Source organism: Phaenicophaeus curvirostris, chromosome 11 (genome assembly GCF_032191515.1).
Source record: "Phaenicophaeus curvirostris isolate KB17595 chromosome 11, BPBGC_Pcur_1.0, whole genome shotgun sequence".
Lineage (NCBI taxonomy): Eukaryota > Metazoa > Chordata > Aves > Cuculiformes > Cuculidae > Phaenicophaeus > Phaenicophaeus curvirostris.
In genome coordinates this window covers 12,192,386-12,217,798 of record NC_091402.1, presented here as the reverse complement: position 1 = coordinate 12,217,798, position 25,413 = coordinate 12,192,386, and the positions used below count along the sequence as shown (strand labels likewise).

The following is a 25,413-nucleotide window of genomic DNA, read 5'->3' as shown; positions in this document are numbered from 1 at the left end:
CCACCCGCCGGCGCCGCTAGGGGGCGCAGCCTCGGCCATCGCGGCGGCTCGGGCACCGCCCCCGCTTCCCAGGCTCCTCTCCGGGTAAACAGCGATGGCCGCCGAGGAGGGAGGCGGGGGGGCCCGCGACGGCATGGGGAACCGCCTCCAGCTGCGGCCCGGTGAGCGCCGCGGGGACGGGGACGGGGAGAAGGAGGAGGGAGGGGGAGAGGGAGGAGGGGGAGAAGGAGGAGGGAGGGGGAGAGGGAGGAGGAGGAGGAGGAGGCGGAGGGGGAGAGGGAGGAGGGGGGAGATGGAGGAGGGGGAGAGTGAGGAGGAGGGAGAAGGAGGAGGGGGAGAGGGAGGAGGAGGAGGGAGAAGGAGGAGGGGGAGAGGGAGGAGGAGTAGGAGGAGGGAGAAGGAGGAGGGGAGAGGGAGGAGGAGGAGGTGGAAGGAGGAATAGAATCATAGAATCATAGAATAAGCAGGTTGGAAGAGACCCACCAGAGGAAGGAAGAAAGAAAGAGGAGGAGGAAGAGGAAGAAAGAGGAGGAGGAGGAGGAAGAAGGAGGTAGAGGAGGAGGAAGAAAGAGGTAGAGGAGGAGGAAGAAAGAGGTAGAGGAGGAGGAAGAAAGGAGGAGGAAGAAAGGAGGACGAGGAGGAGGAAGAAAGGAAGAGGAGGAGGAGGAGGAGGGAGAAGAAGAAAGGAGGAGGAGGAAGAACAGGAGGAGGAGAGAGAAGAAGGAAGAAGAAAGAAGAAGAAGAAAAGGAGAAGAAAGGGGGAAGGAGGAAGATGAAGAAGAGGAGGAGGAGGAGGGAGAAGGAGAAGGAGGACGAAGCAGGGAGCATTCCCAGCATGCGTGGTGATGGAGCAGCATCCCCACCATGGCTGTGTTGTGCGCACAGAGCTCCCTTGCAGCCCCAGTGCCTCAGTCTCTCATGCTGATTTGGGGGGTACTTGGTCACTAGTCAGGTTGTCGCCAAAATGGGAAAAGAAACTTCTTAACACCACTTAAGGATCTTAAGAACAGGCATGGTCTTTATCAGCTCAGCTGGAGTTGGCAGTGCATGCTCACAGCCCATCCATGTCATGGGCTACATCGAAAGCAGCGGGGTGAGGGAGGGGATTCTGCCCCTCTGCTCTGCTCTTGTGAGACCCAGCCTGGAGTATTGTGTTCAGTTGTGGAATCCCCAACACAAGAAGGATATGGAACTGTTGGAATGGGTCTGGAGGAGGGCACAATTGCTATGAGGACAGGCAGAGAGAGTTGGGATTGTTCAACCTAAAGAAGAGAGGGCTCTGGGGAGACCTTATAGCGACCTTCCAATACTTGGAGGGGGCTACAGGAAACCTAGGGAGAGGCTTTTTACAAGGGCATGTAGTGACAGAATGAGGGAGAATGTCTTTAAATTGGAGAGGGGAAGATTAGAGATCAGAGATGAGTAAGAAATTCCTCCTGATGAGGGTGGTGAGGCACTGGCACAGGTTGCCCGGGGAAGCTGTGGATGCCCCCTCCCTGGAAGTGTTCGAGGCCAGGTTGGATGGGGCTTTGAGCAGCCTAGTCTGTGGGAGGTGTCCCTGCCCGTGGCAGGAGGGGTGGAACTGGATAATCCTTAAGGTCCCTTGCAACCCAAACCATTCTATGAATCTGTGATTATTCAGTACTGGATATACAGGGGGATCAATCCTCCTACCATTTGTGCTGGCCAGTACAAATAGCAGAAGTTTTATTCACTGAATTTATACATATGTATTGTATTTCTTGTAAAAATAATGCATATTAATCACATTTCCTAATGCTAATTATAATGGTTGTTCTTCCCCTTGTGCATGCTTCCCACAGTCCTTTATTGAGGTCTGCAGAGCAGCCCCCTACCTTATTTCATTGGCATCTGGCCTCCTTTGAAGTTTCCATATAATGTTCAAAATAAGGCTTATCTGGACTTCCCATCTTTTTTGACTCCTGAAGTGCTGGCCAGGTGCCTGTCTTCTGCAGTCTTCGTTGTTCTATTCCTTAAATATCACAAAATGAGAGGACTTTACTGTGCATTGACTTCCATGATTAGGTGTTTGAATGGACACTTGTATAGCAGCTTGTATTGGTTTGCTCAGGAGTGCGACAGGGTGAACCGTGCTGTGAAATTTCCTCCAAAGCAGGCAGGCACAGACACTCTTCTCTGTAAGTCTGGACCTCTGTAAAATGTAGCAAAGCTGGAGGAAAATAAGGCTGCATCAGAAGAAGTGTGGCCAGCAGGGCAAGGGAGATGATTCTGCCCCTCTGCTCTGGTGAGACCACACCTGGAATATTATGTTCAGCACTGGAGTCCTCAGAAAAGGAGGAATATGGACCTGTTGGAGCGGGTCCAGAGGAGGGCCACAAAAATGATCAAAAGCCTGGAACACCTTCCCTGTGAAAAGCGGCTGAGAGAGTTGGGATTGTTAAGCTTGGAGAAGAGAAGACTCCAGGGAGACCTTATTGCAGCTTTTCAATACTATAAGGGGTTTATAAGAAAGATGGGGGAAAAACTTTAGCGGGGCCTGTATCAATAGGACATGGGCTAATGGTTTCAAACTAAAAGAAGAAAAGTTTAGACTGGGCATTAGGAAGAAGTTTTTCACACTGAGGGTAGTGAAACGCTGGACAAGGTTGCCCAGAGAGGTGGTAGATGCCTGATCCCTGGAAACATTCATGGTCAAGTTCCATGGGGCTCTGAGCAGCCTGGTCTAGTTGAAGATGTCTCTACTCACTGCAAGGGGGCTGGACTAGATGACCTCTGAAGGTTCCTTCCAATCCAAACCATTCTATGATTAGTTGTTTTAGAAAGTCGTCACTCAATTTAAATGTTCTGTAATGCCATTAGTAAGCGAGGAAGCAAGAGGTGCTGTGCACAGGACTTGAAGGCAGCACTGGATTCCACACACTGCACTGACTCCTGCTGGAGGTCATGGAACAGCCTGACTTGTCCATCCACGTACACCAACATAATTTTTCATTGGGATGCCTATTGTATAATAATGTGCGTTTTTATGATTTAGCATTTAATGCCTCCAGACTGTCAGGAGATAGTGTGGTTTTGGAAGCAACTTGTGCCAAACTGGAAAATACATTATTTCAGAATAAGCGTGCAAAAGAGAGGGTAGCAGTAGGTTCTGCCAGTAAGCAATGCAATTTCCTGTAGCAGGAACTTCTATCAGCATTTTATGCCTGTATATTTAAAATAACATAAAAATATTTCCTGAATATTTTAGGAAATATAGCCTTAAAATTTCCTACGCTGTTGCTGGTTTTTAAAATTAGTTCTGTATTTCCTTATTTCTGCACAAAGATCTTTAGAGTAGGTTCAAACAGTGGTATAGTAGTCCAGGAAGCCTAACCTGCCACAAAGGAAATGTGAGCTTTGTCATGCACAGTGCCTTTGGCACTTGCATTTCCCTTGTTTCTGCATACTGGAGGTCTCGCTAATCTTGAAATTAAAAAAAAAAAATATTAAAAAAGATATGCACGGTAAGGGTGTAAAAGATGCAGTTTGTTTTTCCTTCCATCTCCCGTTCTTTTAGTGTGATCAAGGAGGACAGTGAAGACAGTGGTATATTTCGGCATTCGCGTGGTGCTGCTGCAGTAAAATGAGTCATCGTTCCTTTCTGCCACCACACAGCAGCTAGTGTGCGTTTTTGGCAAGAACAAGCAAAAGTTTGCAGGGCACAATTCTTTCTAACCAACTGCTGTTAATTCCTTTTGTGTTCAGTAAAACAAGTGAAACAACCTCTCTCTAAAAGGCCGTTAAAACTGCTAATGATTGATGCAACTTGATGAGAGTGCATGCAAATCAGAATATAATTTTTTATGAAGTCAGCTTCCCTCCCCACTCCTGCACTGCTGCTCTAGCACCAAGCAAAAACTTCTTACACTTTCCCACTATCAAGCTAAGCAAAACATTGGCTGTTTTGTATGTCTTAAACATTTTGCAATCATTTATGGTTATGTTTCCTAACTGAATATAGTGGAAGAGAAATTTCATGTAGAAATGGAATATTTTTTACAGTAATTAGGAGGATGTTGTGTTATTGCTTTAAGCTCTGTAATTAGGTAAAACACCAGGGAGAGTCTGTAACCTCTTTTCTTGTCATGCTGGTTCATTTCTTCTTGAGATAAATACAACATGGGATGGAGCCTTAACTCATGCTGTGCCTCCTACAGAGAAGACTCTGTAAAGGGTGCAGTGTTAAAAAAAACCCAAAACATTGGGTTGAAGCAGAAAGAAGACCATTGACTAAACGTTTTGTAAAGAATACATTTAACAAGTGTGGCTGAAGGCCATAGAAGGAAAGAAATGGTTCTCCAGAACCAGCCTGTAATGTCTCCTTCATTGTTCTCTTGTCCTCCTACTCTGAGAAATACTAAGATCCTGCGAAAAGAGGGCAGTGGTGCCCCCATTTCTGAAGGAAGACTCCTTTCTAGAAGATCTTTCTTTTATTTGATTTGCTCACAGTACCTTTCTGATAAGATGATCTCTCTACCTTTTAAATTTTCAACTCTGGATTATTTCTTGAAGATACTAACTGTCAAGGCAGGCAGCTGGATAGACTGTTGTAAAGGTATTTTTCTGCTGATCTTGTAATAGCTTTCAAGATCTAAGTGATGTTTTTCAGCAGCATTGAGATCCATTACCCATAAGCTGCTGGTCTGAAAATCCTGCAGATTTCATTTGCGAAATTTATGCTAAAGTCTATTTTATATATATATAAGTAACGTTTGTGTAAAAAAAAATAGGGTAAAGTAGTACAGTTACAAGTATATACTAATTATATGACATTTGTTTTGAGTGAGTGTTTGTGGGCATACAGTGTATGGTAATGCACATAACAGGCAGTGAAACCAGCATTTTAGAGATAAGAATATTTTTTTATTATCTTTGCTATGTTTTTTACTTTATTTTAAAATATCTATATGGGTTTTATACAGATAAATGCACTTTGTGTTTCCAAAATGAAACATACTGATAATATAACTGTGCTCTTGCCCAAAAGTTATTTTAGGGTTGGCAGCTGGAACCAAGAAATGGGAAGAAGGTAGTAATTTTTAAATACTATTTTGTACCTGAAATCCTTTGCAGTCGTATTATTTGCTTCCTTAGCAGTTACCTTTGCTGGGTTTGTTTGTGTGTCTGTGGTTGGCATACGTACAGGAGAGGCTGACAGCAGTGAAATTGTCTAAAATACCAGCAATAGTCTTTGTGTGAATATAGAACTTCAGATACTTTTAACTTGGTTGCTTTATCTGCAGTTATTTTGTTCAGGCTTGTACTACTTTAATCACTGTATTCAGTGTTCTACAAGAAATGAAATTATCTGGCATCTCATGTACAGGCAGAAGACGTTTAGAATTGAGATAAGGAAATACTGCTGTAGTGACAATCTGAGCTGTCAGAATTTGTTTATTATTCTCTTTCAAGAAAAGTTTTTATTTAGCTTTTAAAAAATAAATTACTAGCTTTTGACCCTTTCTATGTTAACGGTGATTTTGCTGTAACAGCAATAAAACTATTTTTCACAAGTTTGCAGATACCAGAGTTACTTCACTGTGAAAGGCTGTTGCCTGGTAATATTGAGTGGATTTCTGTGATTCTCTGATTTTTCTCAGTATCTTAGTCTCTGCTGGTTAATTTCAACACAATATTCTGTATATGCTTATTAGCAGAGAGCGAGGAAATGGATGACAATGAAATGGAAGTTGAAGATCAAGATACTAAAGATGCTGAAAAGCCCAACATTATTAATTTTGATACCAGTTTGCCAACATCGCATGCGGTATGTCTTGAAGATGTTTTGATTGGTCTTGTATAATTCTGTTGTAATATTATTAAGTCAAAGGCCTGATTTTGTAATACTGTCATTTCCTTACTAATTTTTTTCAGTATTTAGGCGCTGATATGGAAGAGTTTCATGGAAGAACGGTGCATGATGATGACAGCTGTCAGGTGATTCCAGTGTTGCCCCACGTGATGGTGATGTTGATTCCTGGACAGACGTTACCTCTTCAGCTTTTCCACCCTCAAGAGGTTAGCATGGTGCGGAATTTAATTCAGAAAGACAGAACGTTTGCTGTTCTTGCATACAGGTAAAATACATGAGTGGGTTTACTGGTGGTATGCAGCATGTATTTTTAGTACAGTTTATTTGGATACTAAATCAAAAGCAGATGTTTTCATCAGTTCTGTGGTGAATAGTTGTGGTTTGAAATTATTTGACAAAAATTATCTTCCAGTGTGTGATGAAAGGGTTTTCATGTCACATTGAGTAGGTGCATGACAGTGTTATTTATATGTTTGTATAGAGAAAGAGCAAGTGTTAATCTGCCTTTCTTGAGCATCCTCTTCATTTCAGTAACTGTTGGAATGCACTGTTCCATTTTGCTTAAAGAATAAGCCTTGATCTGAAATGTAAAAATCAGATTCTTGTTTTGAGAACTGTATTATTGTAAAAGTACATTTACTTGTTTTATCTATACATTAATATGCACAGACAAGCGTTTCACAATAGAGTTGAGAGTCAGGAGGGGATAGAAAAGCAGAAAAGATAAAGGCTAATGTGGGCCAAAAGAAGTTGCAAATGTTCCTCCCTCTTCCTCTAGTTTATTATGATTTAGTTGTGTAGGATGTGGGAACAGTTACTTTTAAAAAGTCAGTCTGAAGAATTTTGGTAATTTCAGTATCTGCGTTTCAAATGCAGATATTCTGGTGATCCCTGTGTTCCCAGCATTCCACCTCTAGACCCTAAAGTAAAAACAAGTCAACTGGCAACCCCCCCCCCAACCAAATAAAATGTTAGAAGTTGTTTTTAAAGTGGAAGAATGATTATTGCACTTGCACTAGCTGAAGGTGTTTTACCAAATTGACTTTTCAGGTAAGACTGATTGTGTACAGTGACTAACTTATGAGATCTGAATGAACTGTTTGGAGGGTAGGTAACCTCTTTAATTCTGTTGCTTTTAGTAATGCACATGAAAGGGAAGCACATTTTGGAACAACAGCAGAAATATATGCCTACAGAGAAGAGCAGGAATATGGAATTGAAACAGTCAAAGTGAAAGCAATAGGAAGACAGAGGTTCAAGGTGCTTGAAATAAGAACCCAGTCAGATGGGTAAGAAAATTATGTATTTAATGTTACATGCTGTAAATTTTGTTTCCTTAAAACATTTACATTTTACTGCAGGTGCATCTGCCCTTTCAGTCTCACTGACTAATTAGTGTAGCTATTAATTGAATTTTAATCAGTAGCTTCTCTGATTATTAAGGACTTCTGTCATTTTCTGTTCTAAGTCATGTTTTAGTTGTTAAAAACTTTGCTATAGCATTCTCTATATGATATCTAGCTCTAGTTTGAGCTGATGTGTATGAGAAAACATCTGACAGAATGACTTTGGTTTTGAAAATTAAGTCAGGAAAAGGTGTTGATTTGCCTGCATTTTAAGTTCTAAAACTCCATTTCAAAATCTCTCACATCCCTTTTTCAAACCGGATGTGAAATGAGAAAATACAATATTGAGTGTGTGCCTTCTCTTGTCTTGTGGAAAGCCGTTCTGATAGTGACCAGATTCCATTCCTTTTAAAAACTGTAACTTTTATTTTCTGAATGGAGACCATTCTAGAAATGGCCAGCGTTGGGACATCTTCCACTTTGTAACTTTATGTGGATTACAGCTCTGAACTGCTGCAGGCAGAGGTCTGACACTGCAGCTATAACTGTATACTTGTCTTAACTACTTAATCTTTAACTACTGGGCCTCAGCAGCACGCAGAAGAATTTAGTTGCATGATTGCGATATGGAGAGGACAGGAACTGGGCTCAGAGGGGTGGTGGTTTTCGTAGGAAGCTTCCCACGAAAGGGAAGGACTGGAGTATGGTGGAGAAGCAAGTCGCTTCTCTTGTTCATTTTTCCCTTTGTAAAATATAAAAGCATGCTGAGATTTGTGGATAAACATTTCAATATGAAAATTGGCCCTTGATTTTTACTAACTACAAGCAGCCCACTATTTTCAGTTTCTCAAATGCTAGATCTTGTTTATTTTATCCATTGTCACAGTTTAATACATCCTTACCTTCAGTAGGTCTTAACACTTCCTTTCTGACTGTTCACTGATGCTTTACTGATAGAAAAGTGCTACTTCTGTTATTGGCTGACAAGTCTTACCGTGTGCTTGTCAAACACACTCAAATCAGGTTTGATCGTGTTCTCTTCTGTGTTGCAGTCCTATTCTTTTCTGTATTCTTATGTGATACCTGTGACATTTAGAGGCTCCTCTTCAAGCCAGTTTTGTCATATTATGTGATTAATACCTTTGTCCATTTATAAAAGTGGCTGAGACTCTTAACATTTATTTAAGAGTATACTGAATCTTCTGTCATTCTCAAGTTCTTCTTGATATTGTGCTCTGCAACGTGCCTTGTGCTGTGAGCCTCTGTCAAGGCCACTGTCTAGAGACAGAGGCTCCAGACTGGTTTTGTGAGCATGTGAGAATTCTTAGCACAATTGCTGGAGGTTTTTGTAATCTTTTCTGCAAGGCATATAACATCTCACTCCAAATTTGTAAAAATAAAGCTAGTCATCTGTGTTCTGCTATTGTTCAGTATAGTGGCATTGCTTCACAAAGAAGCCTAGGAACTGTTGGGAGTTCAGCATTTTTGTATGCTTTTATGACCTGCAGCTAAAGAAATGAAGAATATGTGTGCAGCTTGATATTTCCCAGTATCTGACTTTTGTTTACACATAACACATTCTGTATTTTGCAGCTTAGGAAAACTATTGCAGGAACACAAGATGGCAGTACTTGGACAACTATAACAACAGCACATTATTACTGAGAATTCTGTATCCAGAATCACTTTAAACGTACTGTGGTTTAGTTGTACTGCTAAAGCATTTTATTAGGGTGATTTTATATCTACTGACTAGCAGAGATCACTTTTACACAGCACATTCACAAGTTTGACTCATAAACATGAATTCTCAAATGGATGAAATATAGATGAGATTGATTTTTCTCATCATGGCTAGCTCTAGATTTGTTGGAATGACAAACCATGTAGAGTTATTCTGTGTTCAAATACTACACGTTTTGTGGGTTTGGGGAGCCATTAGTGAACTTAACCTCCTGGTATTGTTGGTGCACTTTGGAATCATGAGCCTGTGTTCTTTAGTTCATCCTGAGGAAATGACCTTTGAAGGTTAGGAGATACTCTCCAGGCTCCTGTGACAGTGAGCTAAGTCTTTCTATAACTGAGCGTCGTAGTGTGGTAGTTTGCTGCCACTTTTGTCTGTGCATCAGTGGGACGTGTTAGCAGAATCAGACAGAATAATAATGTAATTTTCCATCTGTACAAATAAAGCATTTTCATTTAGATCATGTTCCTATTTATCGTGTTTTCAAGGCAACTAACAAAAGAAGCAAGTATTATCAATCTCAAATCTGCTTTGATAAAGAGGGTAAAATATTAAACTTCTCATCAAGAAAAAAAAAATCTTGGTTTTTCTGATTACTAAGTGTGAATGGCAAAAAATCATTTTATAGTTTATAGTAAGTTAGCAGACTTCAGTGTTGTCCTTGTCAGTAAAATTGGAAATTTGTAATTACATGTATCTTAATATTTCAGGATTTCTCATGCATAGTACTGGTAAAATGTAAAGCCCTTCTTGCTAGACAGTGTTCTCAGTAGCTGCATAACTGTTGCTGAACTCTTTGTGGAATAGGTGACCTGGTTGATGGTAGAATATTAAAAGATGATCAGAGTCTATATCCTATTTCTGCTGATTTTGAACTCTAGCTAAGCACATAAGCTTTTGTGGTCTGAAGATAGCAAATTGCATTTCAGCTAAACTTCCTTTGAGGGTCTGATATGTAATAGCTGACTATTACTTTATACCAAAAGTAACTTGAGGAGATAAAAATCTAAAAATACAATGCTGGGGAGGTAAAGTATTCTGCTGTGTTACCACTGCTGATCTGTCTGTAATTCTGCCCACCATAATCCCAGTAGATACCTAATGCTCTAAAATACAAAGACAGCCCATTCTATCCTGTGGGAAAGGTAGCAGCTGTGAGAGGCGAAGAACAAGCCACGAAAGAAACATTTGCTGAAAAAGTTAAAGCAGTGATGTTTGTAGAGTTCTGTATACCGGTGCAAAAGATATTTGGAAAACAGCTAATTGTGTTTTTAAAGAAAAAAAAAATAGAGAGTGTTTCTGTCTTCAGTTCAGGTAGACCAAAGCCCAGTCAGCCCAATGGCTTTAATAATTTAGCCAAGGGCATGAGATAATCTGTGTTCTAGAATAGTATGTGTTTGGTTTGCTACAGATAAGCTGTATATTCCCTCAGGTAATTTGATTTACATCAGTACAACTTTAAAAATCTGATTAAATGGAATGCTGTTTATATCTATAGTACTATGTAATGATTAGATCTATTACACAAGACTATGTTTTTATAAGCAGTAAAATAAGTTTTTTTAAACTCTTGTATATATGTGTATATCTCACAGGGTTTTCTTTTATCAGAATCCAGCAGGCTAAAGTACAAATCCTTCCTGAGAGAGTGCTGCCTTCAACAATGTCAGCAGTACAGCTGCAGTCTCTCAGCCGATGCCGTGTATTTCCTCCTTCTAAACCTACAGCATGGCAGGACCGAGCTCTACATCAGTGGTGGAAGAAATATCAGAAGGTTAGAACTAGTCGTGGTGCTGTTTTTCTTTAAATTTTTGATGGTATTTTGAAAATCAGTATAAGATTCCATCTGCCCATCTTTAGAGGTGGATGCACAACTGGGATGCTAGATGCCAAGTCCTGCTTTTGTCGCCTATTGTGTGAGTGTTTATCAGCTATCAGTGATGGGGAAACATCTGATTTTTATCACGCATTTCTTTGGGTTTAATCACAGTATTATTATATTAATATTATTACATATTATTTCATGTAATATTACAATTTTTTTTTATGTAATCAAAACAACTGCAAGAGTGGTGGTAAAGCTTGTTGATGATGAAGTGTCATTGGGGCAAAACCCATTTTTGATAGGATTTTATTTGTACGCAGGTCAAAGAAGCACCTTGACTTTTACTGACATTGCTTGAACAATAAATATGTTGGCAATCAGTGTTGACAGTGCCAGTGCTGTTGCTTTGTTCTTGTGTTAATGGCTGGGTTTTGAAAGTAAGGAGGCTCTTTTAACTCTTCAGGTAGAAGAGGTTTTTAAAGAGCACAGGTGGTTTAGAGGTGACTCCTGAATTTCAGTGATGAAACAGAAGACCTGTAATGTCTTAACGTGGAATCATAATTCCATTTGTTAGTTTTGCTTTAAAGCCCACATCAGTTAAAGGATTAACTTCTGTACCTGCAGTTACTTGTTTACAGTGGATGTTCTTTTTTAATAAGTTATCAGACTGTAGGCTTCTTTAGAGAGATTCCAGAATCTTATTTATTTGACTCTGATTTAAAAATTTAAAAAAAAAACACCAAAAAAAAACTCCAAACAAATGACTGAACAATGGCAGAAGAGAAATAATCATTATCAGTGTTGGTATTGCCAGCTGGGAGTTAGCTTCTGCTTTCGCTTCACTGGCACAAATTCTGTCTTTGCTTGTTTACGCTGTTTTTACATCACTGCAGCTGTGACAGTACTTGGAATCAGCGGGGAATTCACACTGAGATTGTAGGGCAGAATTTTCAAGAGTCCTAAGCGGCTGATGCCAGGCCTAAGCTACAGACTTCTGCATTGCTCAGGGGAATAATAAAGTGTGATTTGTGCTAGAGACAGCTGTGCTGTGTAAAAGGTGCTAAAAGATGCATTTATACAAGTGAATGTGCACTTTTACCGGTATACAGCGTTTTCCTTTAGGAGTCTGAAATAAAATTTACTGTCAAAAGGATAATTTTGCTGGGTTAAATTGTGTTCCCATAATAAGCACTAGGCTAGTGCATCATAGTAGCACAGTTATATCAGCAAAAGCCTTGCAAGTGTAAACCTAGCTCATTCTTGGGCGCAGTGCAGGCTTTTCAAGACCAGCTGTCATTACCAGTGGACAAATGTGCATGGTAAAGTTAATGGGACAAGAGCTAGCACTGAGCTCAGGAGAGATTGCAGTGAAGCAGGACAACCTCGTGCTTGAAGAGACTAGAATTGTGGCTTATATTTATATATATATATATGTATTTATTGTTTAAGCCACTATTTTGGTCAGTGGCATATGAAAGGAAAGACACTTTGAAGTCTTCTGTGTCAGTAGAGTTCCTTGGAACTACCTCCAGAAATGAATATAAAATCCTCATTGTAATAACTCTCCTTTGTCAGCTGCAGTTAATGTTTGGATTTGTTTTTCTTCCTTGGTTTTGAACCATAGTTTTAGTTATGGTTTTAACAGATTAGTTTTCCATTTAAAAAATATCATCATATATCTTTGAATTTATATATGTCAGCTTAAAGTACCTGATACGGCCTATTAATTCTTTCATTTTATTTACTTATGCATTTGTTTAAATTGATGGAAATAGTTTAGTCACCTCATATAGTAGTTTGCTGTGGTTGCTGAAGTAGCAGCAATTGGTGGAGACTAAGGAACAGATGTACTATACAATAGTACTTACATGCGTTGAACTACCTACATTTCAGATAGTTGCTCTGTTGACAGGCATAATTTATTACTACTAAACATTAGAAATATTTCTAATGCTGAGACAAGTCTTCTGAGGTGATCCATGCATTATCTGTTTTGTAGAGAAATCTTAGCTCTCAATGCATTTGAGAAGTAGTTTCAAAGTTTAATGTTGTATCTTTAAATAATCAAGTGTCTTTTCTCTGTTTTATTTGTTTGAATAAGAACTGTCCCTAAACTCTGGTAATATTAAAGAATAAATATTTGTGGGTTTGGTTTTAGAGGAAGTTCCACTGTGCAAGTTTGACATCTTGGCCTCCCTGGCTTTACTCTCTATATGATGCTGTAAGTTCTCTCCATATATTACTAAATAATCCACAACTAGTTTTGTGTGCTTTATCACCCAGTTATTGGATAATATAAAAGCTTTAATTTTGTTGGATGATAAGTTGCCCTTTAAAGATGGGTATAGTTTTCAGTTTACTGTTGAAAGAGTGGGAAGGGCTTCCCTGCCTGTATAGTTGATGCCTCGTGGTAGAGAATATGTCTGGGATGGATAACAGAGGTTCAGGTTCCTGCTGTGTTGTAAGAGCTCTATACTCTGTCCCACATACTCCAGGTGAGTGTCTTAACCACCAGAGTGCTGGCTGGTCTTAGGTGGGTTTTTCCAGTTGGAGTTGGCTCACTCTTTAAAAAGTACATATATCTTTATATACATATGAATATTAGTACATAAAGTAATTGGTATAAGAGAGGCAGAAGTAGGGAGGAGACTAGCCCTCATCTCGTTTGTACAGTTCTAGATTTTGAACAGTTGTCTCCTTATCTTAAATGAGAGTTATAACCACCATGGGCCATTGGTTCATTTTGGCCTGCTTCCCATCCTTATTTTGCTCTCAATTAAAAACATGTAGAAATGAATCTGTAATTATTGTAAGTCTTAAAAGCTAATGTCCACTTAGGGAAAATAGCTTACTCTACATTTTGCTTCCTCTTTTTTTCCTAAGAAAACAGAAATACCTATGTATTTAAATTAGACTTTTCTTCTAACAAAAGGAAACCTTGATGGAAAGAGTCAAGAGGCAGCTACACGAGTGGGATGAAAATCTTAAAGATGAATCTCTTCCAACAAACCCAATAGGTATGATGTTTAGCTTATGAACTCATTTTTTTTTTAAAGTTTCCTAAGAAAACAAAACTTAGATAAATACCTTTTACTGACAGTCCACCCCTCACTTTGTTTCTAATAGTTTTTTTTTAAATTATTAGCTTTGGCAAAAGGATGATAGATCTTGTAAAGACATAAACATCCTTGAACCATGCAAGAAATAGAACTCCATTGTGTTCTGTGGCAGGAGGAATGTCATCTGAGTGTTTCATAAGAAAACGAGCTAAAAGCATACCAGATTTTTAAATTATTTTTATGTAGGTCTCAGTGTTAGTATATGAAATCTTTGTTCTTACTTCTTATTACATCTTTTCAGACATGGGGAAATAGCAAAAAAAAAGCTGGAATCAGATTTCATGCCTTAGCAAGCATTGCAGTTACATCTCAGTGAGCAGTTAGTTCTCTCTCTGCAGGTCTTTAGGCTCTAATAAAATGGAAGTTTCAGTTGAACCCTTTCTGTGAGGAAAAGCATTCTCTTCTGTGTAGACTCAAATGCCTAATAAGTGGGAAATTCAAACTGCAGCCTTCAATTATGAAGTCAGTTAAGCACCAAATGCAGGTCTGGGCTCAATAGTTTTAATGTAGATGGAGCTCTCATTTCTGATTTGCCTAAAGCAGTGTTTCAAACTACTTACCTGTCTGCTTTGCCCGGAGTGCTGCTTAGAGGACCATATATGGAAAGTATATGGAATAAGCTGAAAACAAACAAAAAAATCTTGTAGGTTTTTTTGGCAGTTCTTTTCTCTTGATTCACATCACAACAGTATTTTGCCGATTTTCATTTTCAGCTTTTGAGTTCTTTTACAGGTGTTGAGGAATGATTCCCAGCTTAGCAAGGTTTCTGCTAGGTAATTTAAATAATGACTATCACAAAGTCCACTACCTTTTGTGTTTGTGCCTTTTAATACCTGATTGAAGTAGCTCCCTGAGAATTTACTACCATATTAAAACTCAAAACAAAAAAAAAAAGATCTGTCTTCTTGACTGAATATTGTTGGATCTGATTTTGGTCTGCGTTCATATGTGGAAAAACACTCCAATATTTCCACAAGGGAGTGTATCCGATGTATGGTTTTTTTTCCTTCCTGCACTATAACAATAAAGAATACTTTCTTAGCACTATGACAATAATAAAACTTGGTTGTAATTTTTGAAGGAACTGTGTTTGGGGGGATTTTCTTCAATTTTTCCTTCTGAGAAAAGCATGTCTTTCTTTTTGCAAAAGAAAGAGGAAGTGCAAGCATAAAGATAACCACCAGTGGTTGGAAAACTCAGTAATTCATTGTCAAAGTGGAATTCAGTATTAGATGATGTTCTCCAGGGTTCTGCTCTGGTTTTAGAATTAATTACCTTACCAACATTGTTGAGTCTCCATCACAAGTGATCTTCAAGTGCGGATTAGGCAAATATCTTAGAAGAGTTTTTATGAGCACATGATTCAGCCTTAGGGCAGAAGGATGTACCAAGATGACCTCTGAAAGTCTGTTTGAAACCTAAGTTTTAGCACTCTATCTGTAACTGAGTCAAAGTAGAAGGTTTTATCTCTCTCTAAAATTCTAACAGAACTGGTACTTTCTTGTTTCTAGATTTTTCTTACAGGGTTGCTGCTTGCCTGCCAATTGATGATGCATTACGTATACAGTTGCTTAAAATAGGTAGTGCTGTTCAGCGACTCCGGTGTGAATTAGATATTATGAACAAAGTGAGTAGTTTTTCTTTACTCGTCATTAAATTTTTCTCACAAAAAAAGCACAAGCGTGACTGTTACAATTTGTAACAAAAATGTATGATTCTTCTAGAGAGTAAATTTTGTGTTCTTTTATTTCTTCCTTCCCCTTTAAAAGTTTACCGAAGAAAGAAAAATCTCTCTCTCAGTACAAGATTTTATATTTGGCAGCAGGCAAGAAACTTAATAACATTTGCTTTTGTCAGAAACGGTATTTCAACACATTCACAGCACTTCTTCTAGCCAAGAGATGGTGCTAGAAGTCCAGTGTTGCTCATAGCCATCTTAGGAACATCATAACCCCATATTGACAGTATAATGTACCGCAATCAAATAGCATTCTGCCACGAAAATTTATGGATTTTGTAAGAAAAAGGAAATCTTTGTATTTTTGAGCTATTGAGTATAAATCATAAGTATTAGACTGAAAGGAATTTTGCAGAAGATATGTATTTATTTGTTAGGCAATATCTTTTAGAGATGTTCCAAAAGTTGTCTTTCCTTCCTTTCTTCCTGTTGCCGTGGCCAGGTAATGCTGTAGATGTAGAGCATCAAAGTTTTTTATATAGTACATTTCTTGCACAATATTTGCTATGGTATATATTATTGTTATTACTATAACTGATACAGCAGCTAAGTATCAAATCAATCTCATGTTGAATCGACGGTTTTAGGATCAGCATTTGCAACAACATTTTCAACAGCAGTTCAGATTGCTCTTCTTTTTCCAAAGAGAAAACGCTGAAAATAGCCATTGGTATACGTACAAGTTTTAACTGTAAACTATTTGATAATGGTAGCTGAAATATTTACTATTCAGTTCTTGAATGGAGAGACAAATTAATATTTTTTAAATACATTCGTATCGCAGAGAACAGCTGACTGACATTCACCTTGCTGATTGCAGGTTTGCTAGGGTTATGACTTTGAATTCCGCTTGAGAGTGCCATTTGTAATAATTAGATAGGTTTGGAAATAGAGGAATGGATTTTACTACCTGTCTAAATTGGATTCTGAGAGGGATATATAAACATTAGATTATAATCTGTAAGTAAGGGTGATTTAAAAGAGTGACTCATAGTAGGCATTAAAGGTCCCTAGTAGGAGGGAGAGTGAGCTTTAAGAAGAGAAGTGTAGAGAGCTGATATGTGATAAATAGTATCTGTATAGTGCAGAGATTTTCCTTACTTGGTCTCTGAGATCAGTAGACATTGTGTTGAAAGTGTGGGGCAGAACCTGTGTCACCTGCAGGAAACAAGCTGGAGGAAGCTGAAATGTAACAACAATCCCAGAGCATCTGAGTGGAGGAAAGGAGAGAGTGAAGACTGACAGAAGCCTGTGTAGTATCATGAGTGCAGTGTGTTTTACTCCAGCTTTTAAAATGAAATGTGCTCACACAGGGACTTTTCCAAGTGAAGATTCTAGATGCAGTGTTTTGTTCCAAAATACAGTGGATCATCTTTTGGGTAGTTTCATATTCATTACCCTTTAAGAGAGGTGGAGGTAACGCACCTCCTGAAAAATAATAGCAGTTTTCTACTAAGCTGATTTAAATGCTTGTTTTCTGAGCATTGTCAGTGATAAATTGTTTCATTCCACTTTCTAGAAATTGTAGGAGATCTATTAATCTGTTATAGTCTTTAAGAGAAAGATAAATACATCTTACAGGCTTTTCTTGAGGAAATTAAACCCCCTGATCTCCAGTATTGTTTAGAAAGTTTAGAAAACTTAATGATTTCATTTATACTCATCTGCCATTTTTGTGTTACATCTTAGAAAAGCAAAAGCTTTTTTTATGATTTAGTTTTTAAAGATCTTAGAAGGTTGACTCATTCGTTATCTTTGTGTAGTCAGATCCTCTTCTGTGTGTGGATTTTTTTTTTGGCGGGGGGAAATATATAAATAAGTATTTTGTCTTTTACGTAACAAATAATGCTTACCTTAAATAAGATGCACAGAAAAGCTTCTGTTCTTTGATAGAAGGAGAAAATACAAGTGTCTGCTTCCTAGAGAAACAGAAGAATTGGTGCGAAGTCTATTCTGAGGGAAGGGAAGAGACATTTTTATTACTTACCATTGTGCTGACAAGTGTCTTGAAATGAATGGAATTACCCTCTCTGTTTTTCTTTTCAAGTGCACATCTCTCTGTTGTAAGCAATGCCAAGACACGGAAATAACTACCAAGAATGAAATATTCAGGTGAGCTTATTGCTTTTAATCATTGAGAGGTTCTTGATCAGAAATATTGGCTCAGCAAAATAAGCTAGGTTGTGTTCTAATAAAATTTAAGTAAATATTTATAGGGGATTTTCTTTATAAACCAAAACAGGTTACTTGAGCTTTTTTTAATAAAAAGTTAGTAAATCTAGACATCACCATGTGCATTGTGGTGGAAGTCAGTGCAAAAGGCCATGTTATGTCACCTAGTGATGCCTTGCCATTGAAGAATTATGCGCTCTGCAGTGAGTTTTGAAATATAAATTTATTATGTATGAAATCTGGGATCTCGTGAACTTTATTCACAATTAATAGGACAAAAAAGTCTTTCTCAACACTTCATCCTGACTTATGTCTGTCAGCAGCAGATTGACATGCACTAATTGTTTGGTATACATAGGCAACTTCCTTACATGGTATTACCCTGGGAGCCTATTTATGTCATTAGGCATTGTGATACCTTTTTTATTTTAAGATTGTAGAGTTGAATCCTAATAGTGGCACTAGGGAATATGTTCCCATTATATATTTGACCTATACAACATCTTCCGTGTTCAACAACAATAAGACCATACATTTTCCTAATAATTGCTGGCAGTCTTGTCACTATTTGAATGTTGAATAACTAATATCTGTCCATCACCTGTGATAATGTGAAGATTAAAAGATGTCTTGGTTTAACAAAACAAGACTCCCAACAGTTTGCCTGTATTAGTGTGATAAGAAGCTGACGTGGTAATTAAAAGCCATCTCTTACCTTCTAATCAAATGAGGCTTCCAGAAGCCAGAGTTCCTGCTGTGTTGATATGATGTACTTTTAACAGAAGAATGATGGGAAGTTAGTGTAATGAATGAATATTTTTGCTTACTTTTAAACTTAGATTTAAGAGCAGCAATATAGATGTTGCTTGTATTGGCAGCAGCAAGTAAAATAAGTGATGACTCTGTAGTGCTTTTTTTATACTGAGCTGTAGGTTTTTGAGGGGAAGATTAATAACTGCCTTAAAGAAGGTAGTTTCCATAGCATCCTGTGAGCTATCTTCTAAGTAACTTGTCCCATTTAAGCAGCTGGGTGAGCTTCATCTGAACACAAGAATATTTTAATCCTTACTCCTGAGAATGTATTTTTAAATACCTTTTCTGAAGTAGGGACTTAACATGAATAATTTATGTCAGTGATGAATGCCTCGGATTTATAACACTGGACACTTACATATCTGAAATTATAAGAAAATGTGACCAATGATGTCTTACATTAGCATCTATTTTCTTTCAATTTTTAATAGTATAATTAAAGGTACTTTTTTTTTACAGCTTAAATTGTTTTGTTTGCATGGAAAGTGGTTTTAAACATGGTTGGCAGTTTTTCCTCTGTTTACGTTTGACAGCCGTTCTTTTTGTGTTTCTTCTTTGAACTTTGACAAAATTCTTAATTGTCTATTGTAGTTTATCCTTATGTGGACCCATGGCAGCATATGTGAATCCCCATGGGTACATCCATGAAACCCTCACTGTATATAAAGCCTCCAACTTGAGTCTCAGTGGACGACCATCAACAGACCACAGCTGGTTTCCTGGGTAATGACAGTTAAAATAACTTTTATTAGTTAATGACAGAAATTTGGTTGTGAGTGTATTCCTGTGACAGTGGAATATTAAATATAGAATTTTTGAAACTTATGTCATTTCACTCATGAAAAATAGGAAAGAAAATTTAGACTTTTTCAAAATACAGAACAAAAAGTAAAATACAGAATAAAATGGAAAATATAGATGGAATGTTTTCAGAATTACTCTATTTTTTTTATAATGTGTAAATCTTAAGGTTTTAAAATAACCTGGCATCTGACGGCTATAAACAAAATACTGACTGGGAGTTTCTTTGTATATAGTTTCGTATATAAGCCACAACTAATATTGTAGTTGTTGTTTCCATCCACCTTTTTTTGATCATAAAGTAAATAAAGTGCAAATGAAAAACAGAATATATAAATGCAGTTATTCTGAGATACTTTTTAAAAAAAAATCTAAAAATTAAGTAAATGTTACATTAATTTAAAAATTACTAACATTGTAATCTGATTACTTCTTATTTATTTATGGGGTTTTTTTAAATTGGTCTTGCTTTCTGAAAGAGTAGCAGAATTAGCTGTCAAGATGTTAAAGTTTCCCTAATAATGAGAGGTCTTGCATCGAAATGTTCTCTCTGGCATCTTAAATTTAATTTTTGTGGCTAGATAAGCATGCATTATGCGCTTATTCAAAATTTTGAATATTTAACTCTTAAAAATAGCTGAAATGTCAAACTGTCTGAATTCCCGTTTCAGAAAAATAATCTTTATAGCTTCACAAAAATATTCTTTAAATATATTTTCACCAAATCACTTTCCTGTGTGGACCCTCCTGTACTATAGTGTCAAATATCCTTCTGTCCCTTTGGCTGTTGTGTTTTCTTGGAAAGCAGCATAAAATAGTATGTTGCTGTGTTTGTGGCCATTCCAAGGTTCTTGACTAACATGTACATGTACATGTTTACTTTTCTGCTTTCTTCTGTTGGTCGTAGCGGGGGGAGCTGTTTATCATGTAACATTGAGTAATGACTTGAGAGGGCATGTGCTGTATCTGTCACAAGACATGTACACTTTAAGACTCCCTGAAGAAAAATTGTGGCTTATAATATCTGGTGTTAATTTTTTCTCATTCTTATGTGTTTTCTCTGCTCTTACGAAGATTTTGAAATATTCATTTACTGCCTTTTAAGCCTGCTAAAGAAAAGCTCTGTTGCTCTGGAAAGTGCATTTACTTCTTAATCTAGGACTGATGCAAAAATCACTTTAATTTCCATTAAGTAGCTTACTCTCTGACAACCATTTTCTTACTGTTCTTTAAGGCACACAGCATTTCATCATGCTGTTGAAATGTTGTGCTAATAAAATGCTTTGGTTGCTTTCTCTGCTTGAAGGCTGATTTTATTTTTTTTTAAGATGCACGGGGTTTTTACTTGGGAGCTGGGCACCTTGGTTCCCAAAGATTCTTTGAAAACCTAGCTAGTATTCCCTTCTTGCCTTACAGTAAGCTGTGTTCCTGTGTTTTTGAGATGTCTTTTCCTTAAATGTTAACATCAACCTTTTTTTTTTGTTTATTTTTGGTAGGTATGCCTGGACTATAGCCCAGTGTAGAATCTGCGGGAACCACATGGGGTGGAAGTTCACAGCTACCAAAAAGGATATGTCACCTCAAAAATTCTGGGGATTGACGCGGTCTGCACTCCTGCCTCGGATTCCAGAATCAGAGGACGACTCAAGCCATGATAGATCACCATTACTTTGCCTGTAATCTAGTAACCTGCGTTGGAGATGAACAGGCAGTAAGTCTGCCTTTTAAATGCATTTGCTCAGTTCTGCTTCTGATGCTTACTTAAACTTAAGACACCCAGGAAGCCACACCTACACACAAAAAACCAACCAAACAAGCAAGCTCACTACATTTGGGATATTATTGTTATTATGGACACAGGGAGAACTGAAGGTTGAATATTTAAGATAACAGCTGGGGAGAGGAGGTGGCGTGAGACTCCAAGAGATCAATCTGATCCATCTGGGCAGACTTGAGACTGAACATTCTCCTTCCTTGTGTAATTGCAGAAAATGTTCACTGCAGTCAATTCGCAATGAAAGAAAGTGGGGGAGGGGGAACTAAAATTACAGAGTATAATTTATTCGATATATGTATGATTGTAGTTATTAGTTGCTTGCTGCGGAGTATTTTACATAACATACTTCAGTGGTTTTGCTGAGAATCCCTTTTTCTAACTATGTGGAATACTTCAGATTTTATGCTTGTGCTGTTTCCCAGGTATTGGCTGAATAACCATCAAAGAGGCTGAAGTAGCTCTTCTGGCTAATACTGCCTTGGTAATGCCAGTGGTAGTGCTGTACCTGGCAACAAAAAAAAAAAAAAAAAAGCAAGAACTTCCTGCTGCATGCAGCAAGAACAATTGTCTTACAAAATGCCCTTGGAAACAAACCCCTGTGAAGTATTCGGTCCTTACAAGTTGTCTGATATATTTAGTCCTTTTGACTTTAGAAGTCTTAGATTTTAAACTGTTTATACAAAATATACAGGTGAGTGTCCCAGAACGTAAACTACATTGTCATTTACTGTTGACTGTGCTTGTATTTACTTTTCAAAATTATTTCTGTGAAGATTAGTTGTTTACCAGCATCTGTGTCCAGGGTTCTGTGAAGTACTATTCAAATACTTAATTATGGCAATTTTTTGGGTCGAGTTTATTTTGACAAGAGGTAGGCAACATCTCTTTTTTTTTTTTATTTACTCTTTCATATCATAAAGTAAAATTTCACTTTTTCACCCATACCTTAGAAAGAGCAAGTTCCTACATGAAACAGAAGTAAAAGGCAGTGCCCTTTTTTTTTTCTTTTGCCACTGATTTATTGTGATTTTTTCCCCCCTTCAGGATGCACTTTGATGATCAAAACTGGCAATTTCTTCACTTTGTTATGTGTACATACAGGCTTTTTTTTCCTTTTGAAGCTTAATCATTCACTCTGTATTTCTTCACAGAAAATTTTTGAGAACTCAGCATTGTTAAATATGACACAAAACTACTTAAGACAAGAGCCACCACTTGCTCATTCTCAATCATGCCCCTACATCAAACTTAGGCAGCATGGACAGATTACATCAGTGAAAGGCCAAGTCAGACCTCTATACAAGGCAAGTAGCTGGTTTAAATGGTAGTGTGGCACCTGCTACAGTGCAGTGTCAAAAATACCCAGATGTGACAAGGTGCAAGATGTTGCAAGACTGTTAGGGTAGTTTATTATGCTAAGTGTGTAGAAACTAATGCTTCTGTAACTCAGGTTTAGTTCTTTGAAGCCTTCTACCTCTGTGCTTCTGTGATAACTTTTATTCTCTCCATAGACATCTTTAATACCGTATTTAATTTGTGTGCAGTGCTCTGACTTGCCAGTGAACTGTGAAAAGCAATACTTCTTTGAATATAATTCTGAACAAATAGAGGGTGAATGATGGCTCATTTTCTTTAGGAAAGCATTCTGTATTTTGATTTCTATAATAAGCTTCCTAAAGACTGATATGATAAGCACTAGTGTGAGAGTGAGACTGTGAAACCTTTGTACTTTGATAGCCACTGGAATCATGCTTAGCTTTCCCCTCACACCCTGCACATGCACACACAGAGATGTACACACAACATGCAAGTGTGTGCACTCAGACATGCACATGGCTTAGCTGTAGGCCTGGTTTATTTTTTTGCTCAAAGATATCTGTTGTTTCTGTTACCCTCTGTAGGGCTTGTGGGTGGCAAGAAGCTTGAGGGTCCTTTTAAAGTTCCTTCTGCTGCCATTCAGTTTAAGTATTCACTGAGGGTATGACGAATGATTTTTTCAAAGTCATTGTTTTCTCAGCTGTCATTGAACTTCATAAGGTCTTTGGGGGTTTGGCAGAGTCTTTTGGATTGCATCAACTAAAAATGGCAACATGTTGGCAACGTTTTAATGCAATATAGACATATTTTTGGTATTGTGTGTATATATAGTCAAATGTAAACTGATATAATCAAATGAGATAAGTCAGGACTGAATTTATCACTAATTTAATTTTATTGTTAATGATGCTGTTCCATCTGCCTAACCTTCTGTGTAATGTTTGCCATTTCAAAGTCCCTGATGCTTTCCAGGTTGAAAACAAGTGTGATTCAGGTATCTGCAGAGATGATGAATCCTGCCATGGTGAAGCTGGCCATTTTAGTGCTACACTAAATGTATGTATTCGTACACTAAGTGTATGAATGTTCAAAATGTACAGCATGTGACTTACAGGGTAGATGTGGAGTTGTGGATGGTTCCATGCATTGGTTAATATTTTCTATGCTGCTTTTCTCCTTTTTTGGAGAGAAAACTACTAGATTGGGGTTGTTGAAAATTATTACTGATAAATATGGACTTCATAAGCTTTTGAGAGCAAAATGTAAAGGAAATCACATTTTACATTTCCTGTATTTACTACATTTATGGGTTGGCATGTGGCTTCATGAGTTAATTAATCTCATTGACTTGCTGGCAGCTGCCAAAAGGGGTCGTTTTTCTCTTCTCTCCCATCATAATACCCGTCCTTCTGATGTGAGATCTAAGAACTGGGCAGTTGTGGCGTTGGTGTCCTGGTTGCACAGCCACATCTGTGTCAGGTCTGACTGAGGGAGGAGGGACAAGTGGGCATCTTGTGGGGATGGAAGAGGGACTGCTTTGCGCAGCAGCAGGTCGCAGCTAGGTTGGAGTATATGTAGCATAGAATTGCTCATTTTCAATCTGTTGTTGCAATAGCATAAAAGTGTCATACAATCGAAGCCTGTAACATAGCAATTTTTCATACATTTTAGTTTAGTTTTGATGAATAGATAGAATCACATAGGACACTTGCACACTTGGTCTAAAACATATTAAAATAGTCCACTGTTTGGTTTTTTAATAATGCTATTTTTGTATGCTGCAATTCATTTTGTTCCTTTCATTGTTTTTCCCCTTTGTTTAATTGCTTTGTAAAAGCTGCAGAAAGGGTAGCACGTTCTCTGCATTAACTCTTCTTCTCTCTGCCTTTTGAGACAACTTTTCAGAAAAATCTTGTTGCTTGCAAACATTTGCAAAGAATAAAATTCAATTTGTTTCAAAACTGATCTTTCTTGATGATTACTGGGGTGGGAAGAAAGGAAATGTTTGGGTTTACATTGTGTTTTTAAACTGGTTAACTTCAAAAAGTGTGCTGAAAGTTTCAGCTTCAAAAAATGTGCAGGCTCGGCTGGCAAAGGACAGAGAAGGTAAGAAATTACACAGAGAGAGCATAGGATGTCATCCCAATTAATAATCAAAATAAAACAATAAGTCCTTCATCTCAAGCTCTCTTTCTCTCATCTGTGCACTTTCTTGCTTTAATCCACCTGAGTAAGTCTTAGCTTCAGTTCAAATTTGTTTTCTTCTGTATTAGCTTCCCAAAGTCTAAAACCACTGATGTTTTTGGTTTTTTTTTCCAGCATCCCTTTTATCTCCAGTTTCTCCTACAAAAAGAAATGAGTAGGTAAATATATGAGGGCATGAGGTGGTATGAGGGTATTAGGTTATATTAAGTGTGGAGAAGGTGAACCTGGAGCCACTGAAGAAAACTAGTCAGGGTCTTTGTGGACAGGCTCAGCAAAAGCACCCTGAGGGAAAGAGGGAGGGAAGGGTGTGTGGTGAAGCAGCAGGTGCTGGGTTGAGGTTGGCAGGGAGGGGAACCAAGAGGCACTGATGGAAAAAGGTCAGGCTGCATAAACATGGGCTGAAACCTAGACTTCCCCCAAGCCTGTTACTTTACACACCATCCTAAGTTCTGTACCAAGGACAGTCTAATCAGGAAAGAAGGGATGTTTAGGTTTACGGGTTTTATCTACAGAGCCGACGGCTCCTGCAGGACTGTCCTGTAATGGTTCAACCAGCAGCACCAGAAATGTATCCTAATAATCTGGTTTATTCATCAGTTAAAGTTCTCTGGACTGGGTTATCAAAGAAATGCAAAGACACTGCTTTAGCTTAACTCACGGTGCCAAAATGTATTTTTTGTGAGAAGGCTTAAATTTTGTTTATGTAATGGGCTTAATGCTGCT

The 25,413-nt window shown here is 38.0% G+C and overlaps 1 protein-coding gene across 2 annotated transcripts; it reads left to right on the top strand.

The window, feature by feature from the left end:
- The first annotated feature begins 37 nt into the window (after nucleotides 1-37).
- Nucleotides 38-24,446, top strand: CRBN (cereblon). 2 transcript variants are annotated; one of them, XM_069865478.1, is made up of 11 exons: nucleotides 38-161; nucleotides 5,679-5,788; nucleotides 5,896-6,098; nucleotides 6,973-7,122; nucleotides 10,535-10,697; nucleotides 12,907-12,969; nucleotides 13,681-13,765; nucleotides 15,379-15,494; nucleotides 17,653-17,717; nucleotides 19,182-19,313; nucleotides 20,888-24,446. In XM_069865478.1, the coding sequence occupies exons 1-11, from the start codon at nucleotides 95-97 to the stop codon at nucleotides 21,069-21,071; spliced, it is 1,338 nt and encodes a 445-aa protein (XP_069721579.1). In that variant the 5' UTR covers nucleotides 38-94; the 3' UTR covers nucleotides 21,072-24,446. The 2 variants fall into 2 exon arrangements, with proteins under 2 accessions (XP_069721579.1, XP_069721577.1); XM_069865476.1 differs by having other exon boundaries at nucleotides 40-161; nucleotides 5,676-5,788.
- Nucleotides 24,447-25,413: the final 967 nt, after the last annotated feature.

Coding starts and splice junctions, on each gene's coding strand:
- CRBN (XM_069865476.1), top strand. CDS start 95: ATGGCCGCCGAGGAGGGAGGCGGGGGGGCCCGCGACGGCATGGGGAAC. Junction 162..5,675: donor CCGCCTCCAGCTGCGGCCCG/GTGAGCGCCGCG, acceptor TATGCTTATTAG/CAGAGAGCGAGGAAATGGAT. Junction 6,099..6,972: donor TTTGCTGTTCTTGCATACAG/GTAAAATACATG, acceptor TGTTGCTTTTAG/TAATGCACATGAAAGGGAAG.